The sequence below is a fragment of the Lemur catta genome, chromosome 6 (assembly GCF_020740605.2).
Source record: "Lemur catta isolate mLemCat1 chromosome 6, mLemCat1.pri, whole genome shotgun sequence".
In the NCBI taxonomy this organism is placed as follows: domain Eukaryota; kingdom Metazoa; phylum Chordata; class Mammalia; order Primates; family Lemuridae; genus Lemur; species Lemur catta.
The window spans coordinates 9,111,220-9,130,713 of record NC_059133.1 but is presented as its reverse complement, the minus strand read 5'-3'; the positions used below and the strand labels follow the sequence as shown (position 1 = coordinate 9,130,713).

Genomic DNA, 19,494 nt, shown 5'->3' with positions numbered 1-19,494 from the left:
CCAATCGATCCCACCTTCCTTTCAGTTTTAGGTGCTACAGTATTAGTCAATCCAACATCCCCAACCTTTGTCTTGTAGCAAATAAAAACTATTTTAAGAGGACTACATTGAACTATTCAGAGAATTTTTAAGCAATAAAAGCTCACACCTTCTTGTCAACAGTTTTTATTTATACCTACAAAAAGAAAACAAGATGGTATCAAAAGGACAATTTATAAACTAAGAATAGTAACATAGCTCTTAGCATCCTGTGCCTGAACATCACACATCTACAAATCTTTCAAGTCTTAATGCAACAGGAATGTGTTCAAAGACCAGCAAGGATATGAATAGAGAGCACTGATCCCAAGCAAAAGCCACCAACCTTTAGATGAGAGAAGTCCACACAATGCCTTGTTAGGGAGGGTCTGGGAAGAAGCAGCCCGTGGCTTAATACATAGAAACCCTTATCCCTAAGTCGAGTTTCAACCATGAATGCAGTAACTAGCATGATGATTCTTCTGCCCATGTTCTGAAGCCAATGGCAGAATCCGAATGAGTGACAGACATGGAGGCAGAAGAGTTGACCTCTGCTAGATTTCAGCTGTGCTCAGGCCACAATAGCTTTTGAGATGTGGAATTTGCTGTTACTTTATGATTGCAATGTCCCTGTGGAAAAAGGGAAGCAAGCAATCCAAATAACTGCTTGCCTGGAGACCTTTCCCTCAAAGGGATGCTTTTTAAAAAGAGCTGGAAGAGTAAAGACATCCCCTGTGGTGGAACCTCTATGTTTAAAGAAAAAAAAAATCAGAATTTGGTTGTAGAAAGAAATGTCCACAAAAGACTGGTCACTGCTTAGACAAACTAGGGTTTGGGGGCGGGGGGGGGGGGCACTTTGGTTTGAAAGCACACAGCAGCAGTTCTGCTGTTTCTTTTGTGCCTACCATCCTCCCTTGGCCTCAACTTCTAGAAGATTGTGGGGGAAGGAAGGGACAAAAAGAGAAGTAAAGTTAAGGAATAAAGTGGAAAATAAAAAAGGATGTCAAAATTGTTACATGCATATATTTTAGCTATGCTGACAACCTACCTGTATGCTGCACAATGAATCATACTTTCAAGAACCCCTCAGAAACCATCCCTTCTCTCTCCCTAAAGAATTTTAAAAGGAAAACAAAAACAAAAACCTCAAGTATTAGATATTTAGATTTTACAAACCAGCAATCACTCTGAGGCCTTAGCCACAGAATGCAGTGGAGCTAATCTCCCTTTAACTGCATTGTGAATAAGCAATACCAATTAACTGCATAAAAATTAATAGTTCCACATTGGATTTGAAGAGGTTTCTGGGGTTGTCTGATCTCTCTATTCTGTTATGGTGAAGACAAGAGCAGAAAATTCTTTCCAGACCCATCTGCTATACAAAGTTTCAGTAAAACAGCATTACTATGAAGAGGACAAACTCACCTACCTTCAGATGGAGGAAAAGTAAAAAGGACTTAGGCTTTAGTCCTCCATAACTTTTAAGCACTACCTACCTGTAAAAAGCTGAGTGCAAAAGGATGCCGAAGAAAATTTGCACCCAACAAGAGTTGTTAAAAAGCACTGCAGAGAACAGGGTATGAAGAGAATAAGAGTTCTTAATAAACCCTTAGGATTCTTTGTTCAAGATAACTTCGCCAAAAGGGCAGAGTAGCTGGCAGAGTTGCTTTTATTCTAGCTCTACACATACCGACTTTAAAAAGAAAATGAGCCCATTTTGAGTATATTCTGTTTATAATTAAAGGTACTTTTTGTACTATAGGTGAATGCATAGACTTAACTGGTTAATAAAGTAAATTTCCAGTGAGTGCTTATGTTCATTTGCTTACAGCGGCTGTCTGGCTGGAAAATCAATTTCACAGATGGTCCCTGGTTTTATCAGCAAGAAAAATAGGCAGCTTCCCCCCAGATGCTGAGATGCCACAGTTTAACCACTGCAGTACACTTGCAGTTTTTAATTTAAAAGACACACTGACACTCAGCAATTCATTTCTAACTTGACATTAAAATGGTTATTTCTCAGTAACTGAGAGGGGAGGGGGGAAGGCAGAGTGTAAGGGAGATAAGACCAATTAGTAAGTTTTAACTGTCAAATGCATTTAGCAATCAGCCAAAACGACAATGACAAATAAAAGTTTTAAAAACTTATTGGGCCTGAGGAACCCTGTTCCAACTTGAGAAACATCAAAATGCATTATGGAAAATGTGCAGGGATATCCCTCTTCGTTTTCTAACCCAGTAATAAGAACAATTTAAAGCACAGATGCCATCTTCTGCTGCAGAAAAATTCAGCCCTCCCCCCTCCCCCATAATGCAGGACAACAGAAAATGGGCTCCGACAAAAGGGCCTAATACCTTACTCTTTCTTTTAAGATGAAAAATAGCTCAAATATCCTCAACATGCAAGAAGTTGGGGGAAGAAATTAATCTCTTCCAGTCAGCTATATATATATATATTTTTACAAAATCCGTTATTACAGACTGGATCATTTTGGCGGGCAGAAGAAACCTGGCAGTGAATTCTAACTAATCTGCATGAAAAGACAAATCACAATGGTTGAGGGGGAAAAAAAAGAAAAAGAAACAGGAAGAGGGAGAAAAAGGAAAAGACAGTGTTCCTTAAAATGTAATGAAGTCTGCACGAGTCACTACCACCTGAGTGGTTTCATTTACGTGAAGGAGGAGGGGGAGGAGGAGGAGGAGGGTATTGGTAGGCAGTCTGCCCCATGTAACCTATCATATTGGTAGCTCCTGGAGGCTGTGCAAACTGTTGTGACATCAGTGGCTGTGGCTGCTGCCCAGACCGGCCTATCCCACTAAACTGCTGGCTAGAGCTCTGTGAACTTCTCCCAGTTGAGGTGGTGCTACTAGCTCCGTAAGTGCCAGCACCATATTCTTGGGCTGTATAGCCACTGGTGCCATAAGCAGCTGCCCCATAGGTGCCTTGACCATAGGTGTATTGGCCTGCTTGTGCTCCAAAGGCAGAATTTGGACTTCCATAGCCACTGCCATTAGCATAACCAGCTCTATCGGTTTCACCACGATCCCGATAGCTTGCCGAGTCTCTCCGGCCACCATCCTTAACTCCTCGAAGCCTCCGGTCACACTCATCTTGATACATCAGATTGGGATTGTTGGCTGAAGAAGTGGTCCGGTATCGAGAACGACCTCCTGATGGGAGAATATAAGGAATTTTCAACAGGTTTCCTTGACCTTTAGCCAGGACAACCTCCAAATCAGTACTTTAAATTATCCAATCTCTCCATATGGAAAACTGAAAACTTAATATACAACTAAGCACTTTTAAAGGTATTAAAAAGCAATCAGTTTAGTTTTGAGTATGCACCATGTACTTAAAAATTCAAAGCTCAGTTCTGGATTATAATCTACAGTAATACTGTATTGCAGAAGTAGGACAAGTCACATTTTCTTACTTAGAAGAGGTTATGAAAACTATTAAGCACAATTGTTTGATATTAAGCAATACAATTAAAGCCTTCACATGATTAAAAAAGAAAGGCACAATAATAAAAAGATACCTTGGCAGTACCTGGAAAACTCCAGGACTTACCCTTACCCCCTCCTCCGCCGCCTCCTCTGTGGTCCACCAGCTGCATCAGTTTTGGATTGATGGCCTGATTAGCCTCTTCCAGCACTTTGATCAGCTCTCTGGCCTGCTTTAGGTTCCCTGGGGTGAAGAATGTATAGGCAGTGCCCTTGTTGGTGCTACGGGCTGTTCGGCCAATACGATGCACATAATCCTCTGAGCTGTTTGGATAGTCATAGTTGATCACAAACTTGACATCTTCCACATCTTCCAAGTCAATGATGAGTCAGTGTGTAGTTTGATGTGGCAGAGAAAGAGAAGGTAAAGGACATGCCAACAACAGGTGGGAAGCACGAATGCAGATGACAGCAAGAGGAGAGAAGATGAAGTTAGTAACCACTCTGAACAGAAACAAAAAAAGACTCATCCCAACAGAGTAAAAGAGGATTAGGGATTCCTGGGACATGCATGGGAAGTGACATCTTTATTGGCTGTAAAACCCTAACGAAGTCCCATCAAACCATCCAAACTCCTGCCTCTTCTGTATTTTAACTGATATACTGACAGGAGTTACACCACGATCGGTCATCAGACAGGCAAATTCCAGTGCTACCCTTTTCAAAACTGGAATGTAGAAGAAAGCGGTAACCACCGTAAAGTTACAAGGCCAAATCACTTCTACTCTGTTGGGAGAAGCCTGGCAAAATCTACCAACATCATAACAAACTTACCTTTAAACCAGTCACAGAGCAAAATGAAAAAAGGAGCTTCATATACTTTATTACTACATTTTCAAGGAGACTTAAAACATTTAGGTTAATTCATTTTTGCTCTTACATTTTTAAAAAAACTGATCAGAGCCAAAGTTAAGTACACACCTATTTTCCTTTGCAGAAACATCGAGATTATCTTTCCCCTCTCAATTATCACAAGAGCACATTACACTAAAATTTCACTGTACTACCAAGCCCAGCTTCTGCCAAATGAAGTTTTTTTGCTCAACTCAAGGTTATTTCAACTCAGCACTTGTTTCAATTATCAAAGATTATCTACATAACCTGGGAAATTAAATTAATAGCCAAAGAATGTGGGAAAAACCATGAAACCTTGAGACAAGTTTAATATTCTGTCTACTGCTGGGAATTGGGCTAAATAACCTAATGCTTAAAATATGTAAATGTTAGTGTAATGCTTCCAGCTAAATGTATTTTTTTAACCTACTTAAACAAACAAATTTAAGAATATAACAAAGAATCCTACTGTTTTGTGGAAAAAAAATCTGCATTTTACAAAGAATATTCAGAAAATATCCTAGATAAAACACAGATTTTTGTGATATAAATAATTAAAAAACATTCTCTGTTTGTTACCAGACCGATGCACACTCCCTCCTCCTTTGGGAAACCGCTGCAGCCGATCCCGTCTCTTTGCCTTTTATTTTTGGCGGCCTCCTTTCGAAAACTCCGCCTTCTGACACGGGACCACTGGAGCGCGGGGAGCATGCATCAAGGGTCCGTGGCAGTGAGAAGTCCCCACACACGCTCGCTCTGTGAACTGGCTTAGATGCTTCTCTGTAGCCCCATTTGGTTGCCAAGCGCCGGAGAACCTGGGTTTGGGTAAAAATTTCAGGTCCTCCAACGCCTCCCCCAAGGATAATTGGGGTGATTGTAGAAAAAAATAATTAATAAAAAATGTAAGTTACATCCAAAGGGTCAGACTGCATCTATTGCCCAGACTGGATTAATTTCAGGGGAGAAGGGGAGATGATTAAAAAAAAAATTCAGCTGTTCTTACAGGGCTTGTGAAGAAGGGGCATTATGTCTGTTTCTTATTACAATAAAGGCTCCTCGGTCTTTACTGACCCCTAAAGTCCTGAATCACACCAGAAAGACGAGAAGGCACTTATCACAGGGGGCAGCTTGAGTCTCCGGCTACGGTCGTTGATGCAACAAAGGAAAAAAAATCTGCAGGGGCAGGACGGAGGGGCAGGACGGACGTAAGATAGGGGGTGGGGAATTACACTCCAACGACATCTTCAGAGCTAAGAGAATGCTCCTTAGACAATCCCACTGTATACGACCACGGCAGCAGAGCAACTGGAGTTACTGCACTGGATGCACACAAGTGTGCTTTCCTAGCAAAAAGCACTGAGGGCTGGAGCCAGCTGTTCAGATACTAATACCTGGGAAGTATTTCTGGGGGATTCAATAGGGGGCAGACACGGTGCAGGTTCTTCATACTAGAAAGGTATCCTCTGTGTACACACACATAGCTGGCTGAGGGCACATATAAGAAAGAGCAAGCGCAGAATTTGGTTTTCTCCAGTCAAGCCTGCCCTGATGTTATTTGTGCACCGCCACAATATTATCTTGCTGCCTTTTTAGAAGATGCTGTAGCAGGGTAAGAAATTGAAAAGTTAATGTTTTGGCCAGCTGTCTGGGATAAGAATCTTTTGTCTGAAAAGCCCTATGACATGGCCTGAAATCTCCAATCACTAATCAGGAGGGACTAAGACTAGCCAACAGGCTCATCTAGAGCTGCTTCGAGCCAATGTAGATTTGCCTCGGCCATGTACTGAGTGATCTGCAGCTGATATCAAAGCTTCTGTTAAAAAACAAAACAAAATAAATTCAATACTTTTAGTTTAACAGTATGTAGTTTAAACAAAAAAAGGAAAAGTAAAAAATATTTCAGTGGAAAGGGAATAGTGATAGCCTAAGGATGACTATTATAAAATCATGGGAATGGAGAACTTACCTGAAGGGAACTTTTAAGAGACCATCTCTCGACAGGAAGTGAAAAAAGGCCTGGTGACTCAGCTGAAAATTGCACCCCTGTCTATGAGGTAGAAGCCTTCACTTTCCAGGATCTTGTAGGACATTGGTCAGAATTCTGCCGTTTTAGTGGAGTTTCTCCCTCTTTTGATTTTTACAAGGCAGCAAACAAAGGGGCCCAAAATAAGCACTGATGTTGAGTAACAAGAAACAGACTCAGATACCTTCCCTCTCCCCTCACTTGGATGAGTGGGGGTGGGATGAAGAGTCTAAGTTATTCTAATGGTAGCCAATTAATTTGGTTCAGAAATGCAGGGGGACATGGAACAAACATTTTTAATTGTCTAGGCAAGATGCACAAAGAAGCTACCAGCACATAGCAAGCCTGTTTAAAAACCACCATTACTGAAAGCTTTCATGAAACTGCTTTCAGGTCTCCGCCTCATCTCCCAACAGGCCCAAGTTCTAACGGCACAGATCCAGACATGACCTCAGAGGGCAGAGACAACTTTCCGTCATGGCTGCAGGTCACCACCTCTGAAGGAGGCAATGATGAGTGCAATGGATAAAAAGGCTTCATCACTTTTGTATTACAATTTGAATACTTGTTCTCTTTAAATTAAATAGTATATGGGAATATGGTAGTTCTCACCTTATTGGGCAAGAAATTTAAAATATCTGTCAAAAATTTAAAGATCTTGTGAGAGAAATAATCTTTTTTTAAACATAAAAGTTTTGACTTAGACCTGCTTAGCTCAGAATGATGGGCCAAATCACAAGATATGTGTATGGGTCTTAAATCATTATGGGTCAAAAACCCCAGAGAATCACCTTCAAATTAAGCTCTTAAATTAGACAACACATCTATCTATCTATCTACATATGAGTATGGATCGGGGGAGGGAATAACTGAGTGCCATTTTACTTCAGTAAATAAAATTGGGCAATGCAGATTTAATTGCTAAATATCACACTACAGACTTATTAAATCCCATTTAATAAGCATTCATGAAACTGGACCTCTATATATATCTAACTTAGACTAGTACAGGGAAAAGAATAACTGAAGAAACTAGCTTATAATAGCCAGGTTCAATCAGGATCATTGTATGTGGCCAGAAAACAGAATACCAGAAAGAAGTTGAGCTGTTCAACCCAATGTCTCCTTCTCCCTCTAACTGAACAGTCATGCCTAGGCCTTGCTGCAGACTAAAGCCTGTTTGTCAGGAGCAGGAAGAGACTTTGAAAATAAAAGAAAAAAATACCAAAGTTAAAAAAAAAATTTTTGAGGGGGAAGGGGAATCACACTTTGTATTCTTCTCTTTAAGTATTTAGCTAAACATACGTATACACAACTATAAATTTGAATTTGAAATGACAAATTTTTAAACCAAAAGATACATATACCATTGACAGAGACACCTATCTATACAAACCTAGCCCACGGGAGGCTACATCTGTGGCAATGAGGATGGGAGCCTTTCCAGAACGGAACTCTGAAAAATAAATGAATGAATGAATGAAAAAAACATTCCTAGCCATCTGACCTGTTTACCCTACAATGTTTAAATATTAAGTAACAGTACCAGAAAAGGTCAAGCCCTTTAGATGTACAATAGTAATTCTTTTGAAAATCTTTATTACTCTTAGGCAGAAGGGCAACACACAAAAAGTTACTACCTTTACTAATAATAAAGTAACATTAATTTGTAACAAATTTAACGCAAGCTAGAATTTCTTCCCCTTAAAACTATCTCCCAAATGAAATAAAACCAAAAGGGGAGGAAGGAGGCAAGTTTAAAGAATGTGTGAAATGAAAAAAATACATATATTCCCCAAAAATAGGATTTATTATTTCTTAAATATGGCCTCTTCCATTTTATTCAATGGCTTTCCCATTAAAGTAATCCTAAAAACCCAGAAGACTGGAAGGAAATATGTTAACATATAACTTAATGATTAAGGATCATTTTCCTTTAAACATTTCAGTGAATTGTCAAATTTTCCAAAGGATAATTACTTTTATTATCGGAAGGAAAAAGCTAAGGAAGAGTGATTTAAGTTGAGAAAAAGTGTAAAGAACTAGCATTATGGACCTTAAAGGACCAAGGAAATACGCTACAAGCATCCCCAGTACTCAGTTAACTAGAGCAGGGATAGACAAATTCTGGCCTGCAGGTCAAATCTGGCAATGCTTATATTTGCAAATAATGTTTTGTTGGAACATAGCTAGGCCATTTCTTCAGATGTTGTCTATGGCCTGCTGCTTTTGTGGTACATAACAGCAGAATTGAGCAGCATCACAGAGACCACCCACCATTCGGTCTTCAAAGTCAAAAATATTTACTATGTGACCCTTTACAGAAAGTTTGTTGATTCCTGACATAGAGCATAGACACTTGTTTAGGGAAAAATGCATTCCAAATGCTTAGTTTCAGGAGGCTGCAGCAAGAGAACTGCCTGAACCCAGGAATCTGAGGTTGTAACGAGCTATCATGACACCACTGTACACCAGCCGGGGTGACAGAGCAAGACCTTGTCTCAAACAAACAAACAAAAAAAAACACAAAACAACAAAAACTTCACAAAAAGCAGCTTAGTTTTGAGCTTACCATTAAGTACCCAATCTCTTTCTGGTTGACTCTTGTCTCCATGGATACACATAGCTGGCCAACTATTAGAAGAAAAATGGTTAATATTTTAGAAATCTCAAAGGGAAAAACCAAGCTTAAAAAAAGCTATTAATATCATGTAATTCTGATAAGGTTAGGCTACACAAATAGATGACTGTGTACACTGAAAGAACAAATTACATGGTAGGCATTACTGCATTACTACACAACATTTATAATACCAATTTAGAAATTCCCACTAACTATAAACCCGAGATTAATTACCTTGGTGCTGTACTCACCCATCTCTGCGCATCCTTCGAGTCAGGTCATCACACCGCCTCTTTGTCTCCACAAATATTATTGTCTTATTTTCCTTTTCAGCCATTATTTCCTCCATCAGTTGGATCAATCTGAAAACAAGACCAACAATGCAGTCACCACACAGAAAAGATTGCCCTAGTAAGTTATACAGAAGACAGGTTTGCAACAGCAACTCCCAAAGTAACAATACTTTGTTTTCACATTACCTTTTCAAAAAATTTAATAAACACATGTGAAGCTTCATCTGTATTTACAGCCACTCCCATTGCTTGCCATCACCACAGAAGCTCTGCCTCCTGTCAGATCAGTGGCAGCATTAGATTCTTGTACTCATAGGAGTGAGAGCCCTACTGCAAACCTTGCGTGCGAGGGATCTAGGCTGTGCACTCCTTATGAGAATCTAATGCCTGATGATCTAAGGTGGAGCTGAGGCAGTGATGCTAGTGGTGGGGAGCAGCCGCAAATGCAGATTATCATTACCAGAGAGGTTTGACTGCACAATAAATGAAATGCACTTGAATCAATCCCAAAACCACATCTTCCGCCACCCCACAACCCTGGTCCACGGAAAAATTGTCTTCCATAAGACCAGTCCCTGGTGCCAAAACTGTAGGGGACTGCTAATATAAAAGATACATTATTAGAAAGCTAGCAGTGCTTTTAACGTTTTCAGGCCTCAAAAAATATTGGCTTCTCTAACATTTTAATTTCAGAAGATTAAGAAAAGGTTTATCGGCATTATCAAATCAGAGTGAAATCTCATTCATACTTGTGGTCTTTTTCACTTTCCATGCAGACATCCACAATCTGGAGGATGTTGTGGTTGGCACTCAACTCCAGATTGCCTACGTTGATCTGGGTATAATCACGAAGGAAATCCTCTGCAAGCTGTCTTACTTCTTTTGGCCAGGTTGCACTCCACATCAATGTCTGCCTATCAGGCTATGAGGAAAGGAAAGGCTTTCTTTTAGACTAAGGAACAGCAACAGTCAAAGGGCATAAAGACCGTAACTTATCAGCTTTACACACCCTGATTTGGTCAACAATTTTTCGGATCTGGGGTTCAAAGCCCATATCAAGCATTCTATCGGCCTCATCCAGTACAAGGTAAGTACATCGGCGAAGATTTGTCTTTCCTGACTCCAGGAAATCTATCAGGCGTCCAGGAGTAGCTATGCAGATCTCAACACCTGTAAAACAAAATCAAAGATCAAGCCAATTTAGAACGCTTATACACTGTACAAGCCTCAGCAAACAAACTAAGAAGCACCAGCTCTAGTCTGGAAGTTGTACCCAATGCTGCATAATAGTAGCTAATTTTAACACAGTACTTGAAAAACCATGATACAAAGATAATTTATGTACAATCACCAAATCTTCATGAAATTAGAGTCTCTAGCCATGTTGAACATTCTCTCCCAAAATAGCTACTTTAACCATATATGAAAATTTCCAAGCTGCTGAAATGCTGACTTTTTTCACAAGAACCCACTATTTTCTCCAATTTCAACAGAAATTGGTAAAGTTAAGATAAAATAACAATTCTTATACACTACAATATTTTGTTACCTCTCTCTAAGTCTCGAATCTGGGGACCTTTAGGAGCACCTCCATAAATGCAAGTACTCTTCAATCTAGAACATTTGCCATAGTCATCAGCCACCTGCTGTACCTGCTGGGCAAGCTCTCTGGTAGGAGCCAGAACTAGACACTGAAACAGAAACACACTTGAGATACCCACCCCATGTAAAAACAAACAAAACAAGCCAACAACAAAGTATAAAAAGGTAATCTAATTCTTTCCTTATTGTCAATTACTTTCTAAGTATGTGCTACCTTGGGAAGTAGGAAGGGGGAAGAGCTAGTACACTGGAGTGTGGAAAAAAATTATTACAACTTATTAACACATGGAATGATACTGGACTCCTCATCACTTGGTTTAACATCACGATTCATTACAGTTTATATGTATTACTTAAGTGAGTTTACAGATTGTACTACCTAAGTTTTTTTTTTTGAGACTGAATCTTACTCTGTCACCCCAGGTAGAGTGCAGTGGTGTCATCATAACTCACTGCAACTTCAAGCTCCTGGGCTGAAGTGATCCTCCTGCCTCAGCCTCTCCAGTAGCTGGGACTACAGGTGCGCATCACAATGCTCAGCTAATTTTCCTATTTTTAGTAGACAGGGGGGTCTCACTTTTGCTCGGGCTGGTCTTGAACTCCTGTGCTCAAGCCATCCTCCCGCCTTGGCCTCCTAGAGTGCTAGGATTACAGGCGTGAGCATGTAATTTCCTTTGATCATCATGTTGGCACTCAAAATGTTTTGGATTTTGGAGCATTTCAGATTTGGAATGCTGAACTTATATATGTGGCAAGTGCAATCTCAATTTTTAAAAAAACAGGTAAGTGTATACATTCAAAATGTTTGGAGACTACTACTCCAATTTTACAGGAAATAGCATAAGTGAAAATGATCAAAGCAGAAAATTGTGCTGTCCCACAAACATTTACAAAAACAGTATTTAACCACAAAGAATATATCTGGGCAACCTGATATCAAAAGCTTTCGGGCAGTAACCTCCTCTCATCCCTCCTTTGTATCCCTCACAGCATCACCGAGCAATTAAGAACTGTACTTGATTTTACTGCACAGTGAGTGACTATATACCAAGGCAATATGCATGGTTTCCTTAAAAATAAGACTGGTTCAAATTTAAGCTCAGCCAATTGCTGAGTCAAATGACCTTAGGCAAGTCATTTAATTCCAAGCAAGACAGGGATATCACTTTCAGATATGGAGGGTGAAATTAAAAAAATCAAATCAGATAATATGTATGAAAAGCACAGTGCCTGAACACAATAATCATTCAACTGCAGTTATTCTTAGAACTATAAACAAACCGAAACACACTTACAATTGGGCCATCTCCCCTTTCCAAGTATGGCTGGTGGTTAATATGAACAATTGCAGGCAGCAAATACTGGGGGAGAAAAATGACAGTTTATACCATTTCCCAAAACTAAAACCATCTTAATAGTTCTAAACTCATCACCGTAATTAATAATGCCTAAATGGGAAAACGAAAAACAGAACTTACCACTGCTAAACACAACAATGTCAATTTGAACATAAAATGCTTCCATATATCTAATACCTTAAAAAGCTGAAATAGTACTTATACTACCTGAATGACACTTTTATGAAGAACTGAGAATATATGTGGCAATTAAATATCAAAATGAGTTACAATATTAAAGATCTTCACTTGCTGGTACTTACCGCCAACGTCTTCCCAGAGCCAGTCTGAGCAATGCCCACCATATCCCGGCCACTAAGAGCCAATGGAAATCCCTGGCACTGAATTGGAGTTGGTTCTGTAAAGTGCTGATCCATCAACACATCCATTACATACTCTGTAAGAGAATAAAAACTGTTAAGCTTAAAGGCAAGATTTACTCAGCTTCAGATCTCTCCAAAGAGTGTTTTTTTTAACGTACTGATTCTCTGACCAGCTTATAGCCATTTACACTTCCATCAAAAACAACCACTGCCCTAAAGCATCTACAGCTATGGCACATGGTAGTCACTGTTTACCAAATTCATATTACATCCAGCTAGAAAGCAATCTCATTCTTCTGTTTTCTAAAAGGCAGAGGCAAAACCCTAAAAAGTTCTCACCTAAATTGGAGAACAGAAAAGCATTAGGAACTCTGATGTACCAATAAGGTATTTACCACTAACAAATGAGCAAGCTTTAAAAAATAAAAAAATTTTAAAAATTACATAAAATATATTACTACCTTTATACAAAGGCTTCTAACTCGTCTTTTCAACATCCTGAGCCTGGGTCAAAAAGTTTTGTTTGGTTTTGTTCTGTTTTGTTTGAGACAGAGTCTTACTCTGTTGCCCGGGCTAGAGTGCCATGGCGTCTGCCTAGCTCACAGCAACCTCAAACTCCTGGGCTCAAGCAATCCTCCTCCCCTCAGCCTCCTCAGTAGCTGGGACTACAGGCACGCACCACCATGCCTGCCCGGCTAATTTTTCTATATATATTTTTAGCTGTCCATATAATCTCTTTGTATTTTTAGTAGAGATGGGGTCTCGCTCTCGCTCAGGCTGGTCTCGAACTCCTGAGCTCAGATCCACCCGCCTTGGCTTCCCAGAGTGCTAGGATTATAGGCGTGAGCCACCACACCCAGCCCGGGTCAGAAAGTTTTAATAGCTTATTACTCATATTTACCATTTAACCAAATTTAATCAAGACTGATTCTAGATTGAAGAGCACTTACGTGGGAAGTTAGCATGATGGAAGGCAAACACAGGTTTAGGGCAAACATCTCCCCCTCTCACTGTTATCTCTTTCTTTCGGCGTAACTCATCAACCTCATACTATGGAAGAAAAAGACAGACAAGTTATTCTAAACATTCAAAACCTTATGTTCCAAGCTAGCTGAACAATTATCATCCCATCCAGTGTTATTATGGCAAATATGTTTAATACCGTATACAGTGCTTTCACAGTACTTCAGCTTTATGAGTTAATGATGCAGGCAATTAAAAGTCCCATTTTCCACAGTAGAAAACAGATAGTTGAAAAGAGTAACTTGCCCAAGGTCAGAACTAAGAAAAGGCAGAAAACTTGGAACTTGGGCTTGAGTGTTCTTTCCATTACACTTTCTTCTAAACAACCATTTCATGGGAAGAACCCAAAAGATCATGAGGTTAAAGAGACAAATATGAGTGTACAATACCAATTTCATATTTATTTTACTTTACAGATGAAAAGACATGACCTAATATACAATACACAGTTTCAATCAAGCCTGACAAGGAGGCTGGGAAGGATTATCAACAAATGATGATGAAGTAATACATTATGTGCTTAATTAAACAGGTCCCTCTTATGACTATCAGCAGTCTTAATAAGAATGTAAGAAAAATATCACCACACCAGAATAAAACATAGAATGGCAACAGCAGTATTATGAGTAAACTCTAGAAAATAAGTCTGTTTGGTCCATTAATCTATACATAAAACAAGTGAAACACATACACACAAAAACTTACTGGAGTCAGCCTTGCCACTTCTGGATGTTCCACGTAAAAGTTCTTCTCAAACTTGGGGAGCTCACTCAAATCCCATTTCTTTTTACGTAAACGCTCCCCAGGATTACCAAATTTCTTCGGGGGAAGGCCACCACCACCTCTTGCTCCAAATCTAGAAAACACCAAAATTTTTAGTTCATTAGTATTTTTAAAGCAACATATTTTATGTGCCATAAAAACAAGCAAAAAGAATCCCAGAAAATTTTAAATTCCTGTATTTAGAGAAATACATCATGGGGATTAATAATCACTGATTCTGGAACCAGATAAGGTTTAAATTTTGATTCTGCCAGTTACTGTATGATTTGGAGCACATTATTTAACTTCTCCACACCTCAGTTTCCCATGCAAAGCAGAAATAATACCACCATCTATTTCAGAGGTTGCTGTGAAAATGAAATGAATTAATATGTGTAAAGTCCTTTAAAAAAAGTCTCTGGCATAGTAAACAGCACAAGTTAGCATTAACTGCATGCATTCATTCAACAAATAGCTACTGGGTACCAATCATGTACCAGTTACTGTTTTAAATTGTGCTGGAGATACTAAAGTGAATAAAACAGACACAAATCTCTACTTCTGTGTAATAGAAGTGTAGGTAAAGGAAGACATTAGTTTAAACTTAAATTAAGGGCAAGATTGTGGACAGGGAGAAAAATACATTCCAAGTAAGTTCCCCAAACTTAGAATAGCTTCTTGGATTCCTTTCCCCTTTAAACTATGATGAGCATTCCTATTGTCTCCTAATCTGCAAAGGAAAACTACCTGGAACTATAAAGAACTAGCGGGCTGGTCTTCATCTTTAGTTTATGCTAATAAAACAGCCAGAACAAAGACTTATTGACTTTCCTTTGTCCATGTCTCCACCTTTACCTTGTATCTCCTTTTTGTTCCCAGGCAAATGGTACTACTGATTTACAGAAGAAACCACTAACAAGCCTTACCTAAGGTTTTTAAAACTCAAACTCAACAGATTACTTGTAATTTCATCTTTTTATATACCCTTTACAACAGGCAAGCTCAACTGGAATACAAGTACAGCTACTGGCCAAACCTGAAATGTAAATTAGAAGCTTCTTTTCCTAGAATAATCCTAACACTAAGATGGCCTTTCACATTTTAATCTACAGAAAGTGAAGGGCTTTGTTTGGAATTCAAATTGTATACAGTATTTTTTCATCCCATTTTCTTACTCCTTATAAAACACTGAATTTAATTTCCTTTTCCCACTCTAACCACTTATAACACCATGTTATACAAAGTTCCACTTTATAATTGACAGGCAGTATAGTTATACTATTTTAAAGGACCTCAATTTCCTGCAATTCAAAGGATTAGAACTCTGGCTTAACCGGCCAGATATTTCTCTAAATACAAACATACAAAGATTGACAGCACGAAATTTTACTGGGATCACTGGGTATCTACACTCAATAGGCAGAACTTGGATAATTCCATTTATACCACTGCTGAACCAGTAAGAAAAAGTTGGAAAAGCACACATCATAGGGATACACACATGACATCTTTAATATGCCTTAGGCTTAAGGCTCAATACTGAACAGACCAAAAGGCCATCTGAATTGTCTCCCCTTCCCTGTAAATAAAGGGCTAAAACATTTCTAAATAAGGTACTCCTCAAGAAACAGAAAGCCTTTACGTTATAAGTCTTGCAAATCATAGAATAAAAATGACCAAAGCTCACTGTTTAGAGATTGTCATCCCAGTTGAGATAAATTTATGTAGTTCCTAGAAGGTGTTATTTCATTGCTACTGCTGCATTCCAATAATATCCACACCTTGACCTAATAATGATCTACAAGGAGAAAATAAAACTTTTGAAAGTGAGATCCTTTTTAAGCCTTATTCTATGCTGATCATTCTTAAGTATTTTTCCTTTTCTCTTTATTGCCCTGGCTATTTATTCAAGACATGATAGTTTACACTAAAAACATAACTTGAAGAGTACTTAGAAAATATGCAGCATCCCAAGTTTATAATAAATGCTGACCTCAAAATTCAAAAGAGCCTTCTATCCTTGCAGAACTTTTAAGCATATCCATGCCATACTTTAACAGTTTAATGAAGCTTTGCAATAAATTCAGCCCTGAAGATGGATATAGTAACATGAAATATCACACTATTTTAAACAGCAATTCAAATCATAAAGAAAATTTCATGGTGAGATAGAGCACACATGAACCTTATGAAAGAATGCTATTTGTCTGAAATGAATTTTTAAAGGTTTTTTAAAAAAGTCATCTGATACTGAGTCAATATGGGATAAACCAAGGTTGGGTAAGTAATTCACTTTTTCCCCTTTTATTCAAATAATTTTCTTGGAAATGCTAAACCAAACACTCATGGTAAAAACAACAACAAAAAACATTACCAGTACCCTGATTGCTTTCACCTATTTCAAATTTACACCTCTCACCGTAACTACTACCTTGAATTTTCTTAACCATTCCCTTGGTTTTTAGTTATCTTACTTGCATGTATCCTCTAATGTGTCATCCCACCACAACTTGTTTTACTCAACTTGTTCAAGTCATCCATGTTAATCCAAGTTTTTTCTTTTTCATTGCTGTATTGTATCCAATCGTATAAATACCTACAATTTATCCAGACATTTGAGTTGTTCCCAATATCCCGTTGTCATGAACAATGGTGGCATAAACATTTGTACATAAATGCTGGGGTACGTGTGGCAAGATTTCTCTAGGTCTTACAGTCTAAGTTTAGAGAGGAATTACTAGGTCATTTTCAACTGCACTAGATTATGCTAAATTCTTTTTCTAAGTGGTTGTACTGAAATTCACTTCTAAACTTAGATATACTGTGAGACGCTAAGTAAACATTCCACTTCTAGCCTTCCAAATTGAATACTATCAAACATTTTCCTTCTTAAAAAGGCATAAATCATTCTTACTTTGTTGTACGTTAAGTGATAACTGAAGTTGCTTATGATTAAGTCTGGTATTTATCTGAACCACAAAAAGCAAAAATGTTTGGAGAGAATAAAAATAACAGAGCACCTATTACAAGTGAGACAATTCTCTCTTAATTTCCGAGAACACAGCAAAGTAAAGGCAATTATTACCCCCTTCTTCAGATATAGAAATAGGCTCACACAGGTTAAGAATCTCGCCCAAGGTCATACGTATATATAAAGTGGCATCACATTACTCTTTACCCAGAGGCACTTTTACAACTAAAACAGTGACAGCACAAACAAAAATGCATCTCTTAAGCAACGTCTTCGTTTAAATCGACCTTAAGATTTAAATTTCAACGTGTGAGGGAGGTCCTAATGCCATGTTAACTTCCGACCCGGTAACCATGGCATTACAATACTAAAATATTTCTAGCTAGGCCGAGAAGTTAATGTTGAGGTCCAATTGGGGAAAAAAGACCGAAATAAGAAAAAAAAAAAATAACCAAAACAACCCTCCCTTCCCCAACCACCATCATTTACGTGGCAAGAAGCTACATTACTTTCCAATGTGCGTCCTCCGAATTATTTAAAATACAACTGAAAAAAATTTAAAACTATTTTTTAAACTAGAAGTCGGCTTTTTGGACTCCAGCCCCATTAACAGCGATCTCAAAAAAAGGAAACCATTTCGTGTGAGGTTTTCCTAGGCTGAACTCGTCTCATCCGTCTTTTCCCGATGAACGCCGAAGCCTAGAGACGTCAAATGGTCTGCTCGAAAGCCGGGCTCCGGCCAACAGCGGCCAGGCCGCCCCTCCCGCTCCCGCTCCCGCTCCCCACCGGGCTGGGCCTGGCCGGCCGCCGCGCCACGACGGTGGTCCGCAAGGAGAGGCCTGGCGTTGCCAAGGCGCCGCCCCGCCCGCCAGGTCCCCGGTGACCCCGGGGTGGAGGCCCGCGCACTAAACCGCTATTATGCCTCGGGTCGCCTCGCCTCCTGCAATGGGAGCTAGGCTTCGAGGCCTGCGGTCAGCTCCAGCTCCTCGGGAAGCAACTGCCCCCGCCCCACGCACACTCAAGGCCTTTCCTCTCCTCCTCCTCCCCCCTTACCCTCCACGGTCACGATCCCGGTCCCGGTCCCCAAAGCCGCCTCCGCGCATGGTCCCAAATGGATAGAGATCTGGGAGCGGGGCACGGATGGCCGGGCTCGGGAGGGCCTGCGGCTCCGGTCTGGTGACGACCGATGGCGGCGGCGCCTCCGCTATTGGGGCGGCGGCAGGCGCAGCGCTCTCTCGCTCCGACGCGCTGTCTCCCGTCGCAGACGCCACCGTCGCCGCCTCTCTCGTCGGAGACGGGAGCAAAACACAGAGAATCGGGGTTATAAAGACGGTGGGTAGGTTTGGCTACGCTCAAACCCGGCAGCGCCGCGGTTTAGGCGTCTCCTTCCTTCCCAGCGACTGCACAAAATGGCGGCCGCCTCTGAGTCCGCTCCAGCTTAACGTTACGTACGTCGGAGACGATACGTAAACAGCGACTCGGAATAGCCCGAGGGCTTCGTGGGGTACTACGGAAATTCTCGGAAGCACTTTACGTCAGTTGCGGAGACGGGTGTATTTTGCTGTCCGTAGAAGAAAAACAAAGTACGGAGCAGGCGTAGAATTCTCACGCCACCTGAACTAGAACGTGGGGTGGGGTGGGAGGGAAGAGTCTCCGGTGCGGCGTAACATTCCTTGCGTCGTTAGCCGGCCTTCTGTTGCGAAGATGCGCAGTATACGTAACGCATTCTGTTTGGAGAATAGAGGGGGTTTTGCCGGATTCCGACCGCGGGACAGAACCGGGGCCGGCTTGTGCAAGTGGCTTTGCAGATACAATAACTGTCCTCCATGTTGCAGTCGACAACTTTTAGGGTCTCCTAGTGCTAGGAGCCAGGAGGGTCTTAAGGTCCCTGGCTGGCCCGCCTAGATGGCCCCAGCGGCCCTCTCGCCCCGCCGCCCCGGGACCGCCGAGACTGGCCTGCCGCGCGCCCTGACGCCATTTCTCTTTGGTGCCCCCCGCGCCGCTGCGCTGGCGCCGGCAGCCATGATGGATGCGCCGCGTCCCTTTCTTTCAGGAGTTGGTCAGGCAGCGACGTCCCAGCCAGGTTCAAGCACTTTCAGCTACACTTGGTACACACTGTGG

The 19,494-nt window shown here is 40.5% G+C and overlaps 1 protein-coding gene across 3 annotated transcripts; it reads right to left on the bottom strand.

The window, feature by feature from the left end:
* Window positions 1-149: 149 nt before the first annotated feature.
* On the bottom strand, window positions 150-18,811 carry DDX17 (DEAD-box helicase 17). Of its 3 annotated transcripts, none has more exons than XM_045552863.1 (13): window positions 18,427-18,811; window positions 14,346-14,496; window positions 13,568-13,667; window positions 12,558-12,691; window positions 12,193-12,258; window positions 10,845-10,986; window positions 10,305-10,465; window positions 10,045-10,217; window positions 9,254-9,364; window positions 8,952-9,013; window positions 7,776-7,835; window positions 3,590-3,832; window positions 150-3,189 (listed from the first exon to the last, which is right to left on the bottom strand). In XM_045552863.1, the coding sequence occupies exons 1-13, from the start codon at window positions 18,474-18,476 to the stop codon at window positions 2,684-2,686; spliced, it is 1,959 nt and encodes a 652-aa protein (XP_045408819.1). In that variant the 5' UTR covers window positions 18,477-18,811; the 3' UTR covers window positions 150-2,683. The 3 variants fall into 3 exon arrangements, with proteins under 3 accessions (XP_045408819.1, XP_045408820.1, XP_045408821.1); XM_045552864.1 differs by having other exon boundaries at window positions 3,596-3,832; XM_045552865.1 differs by lacking the exon at window positions 18,427-18,811 and adding an exon at window positions 16,090-16,204.
* Window positions 18,812-19,494: the final 683 nt, after the last annotated feature.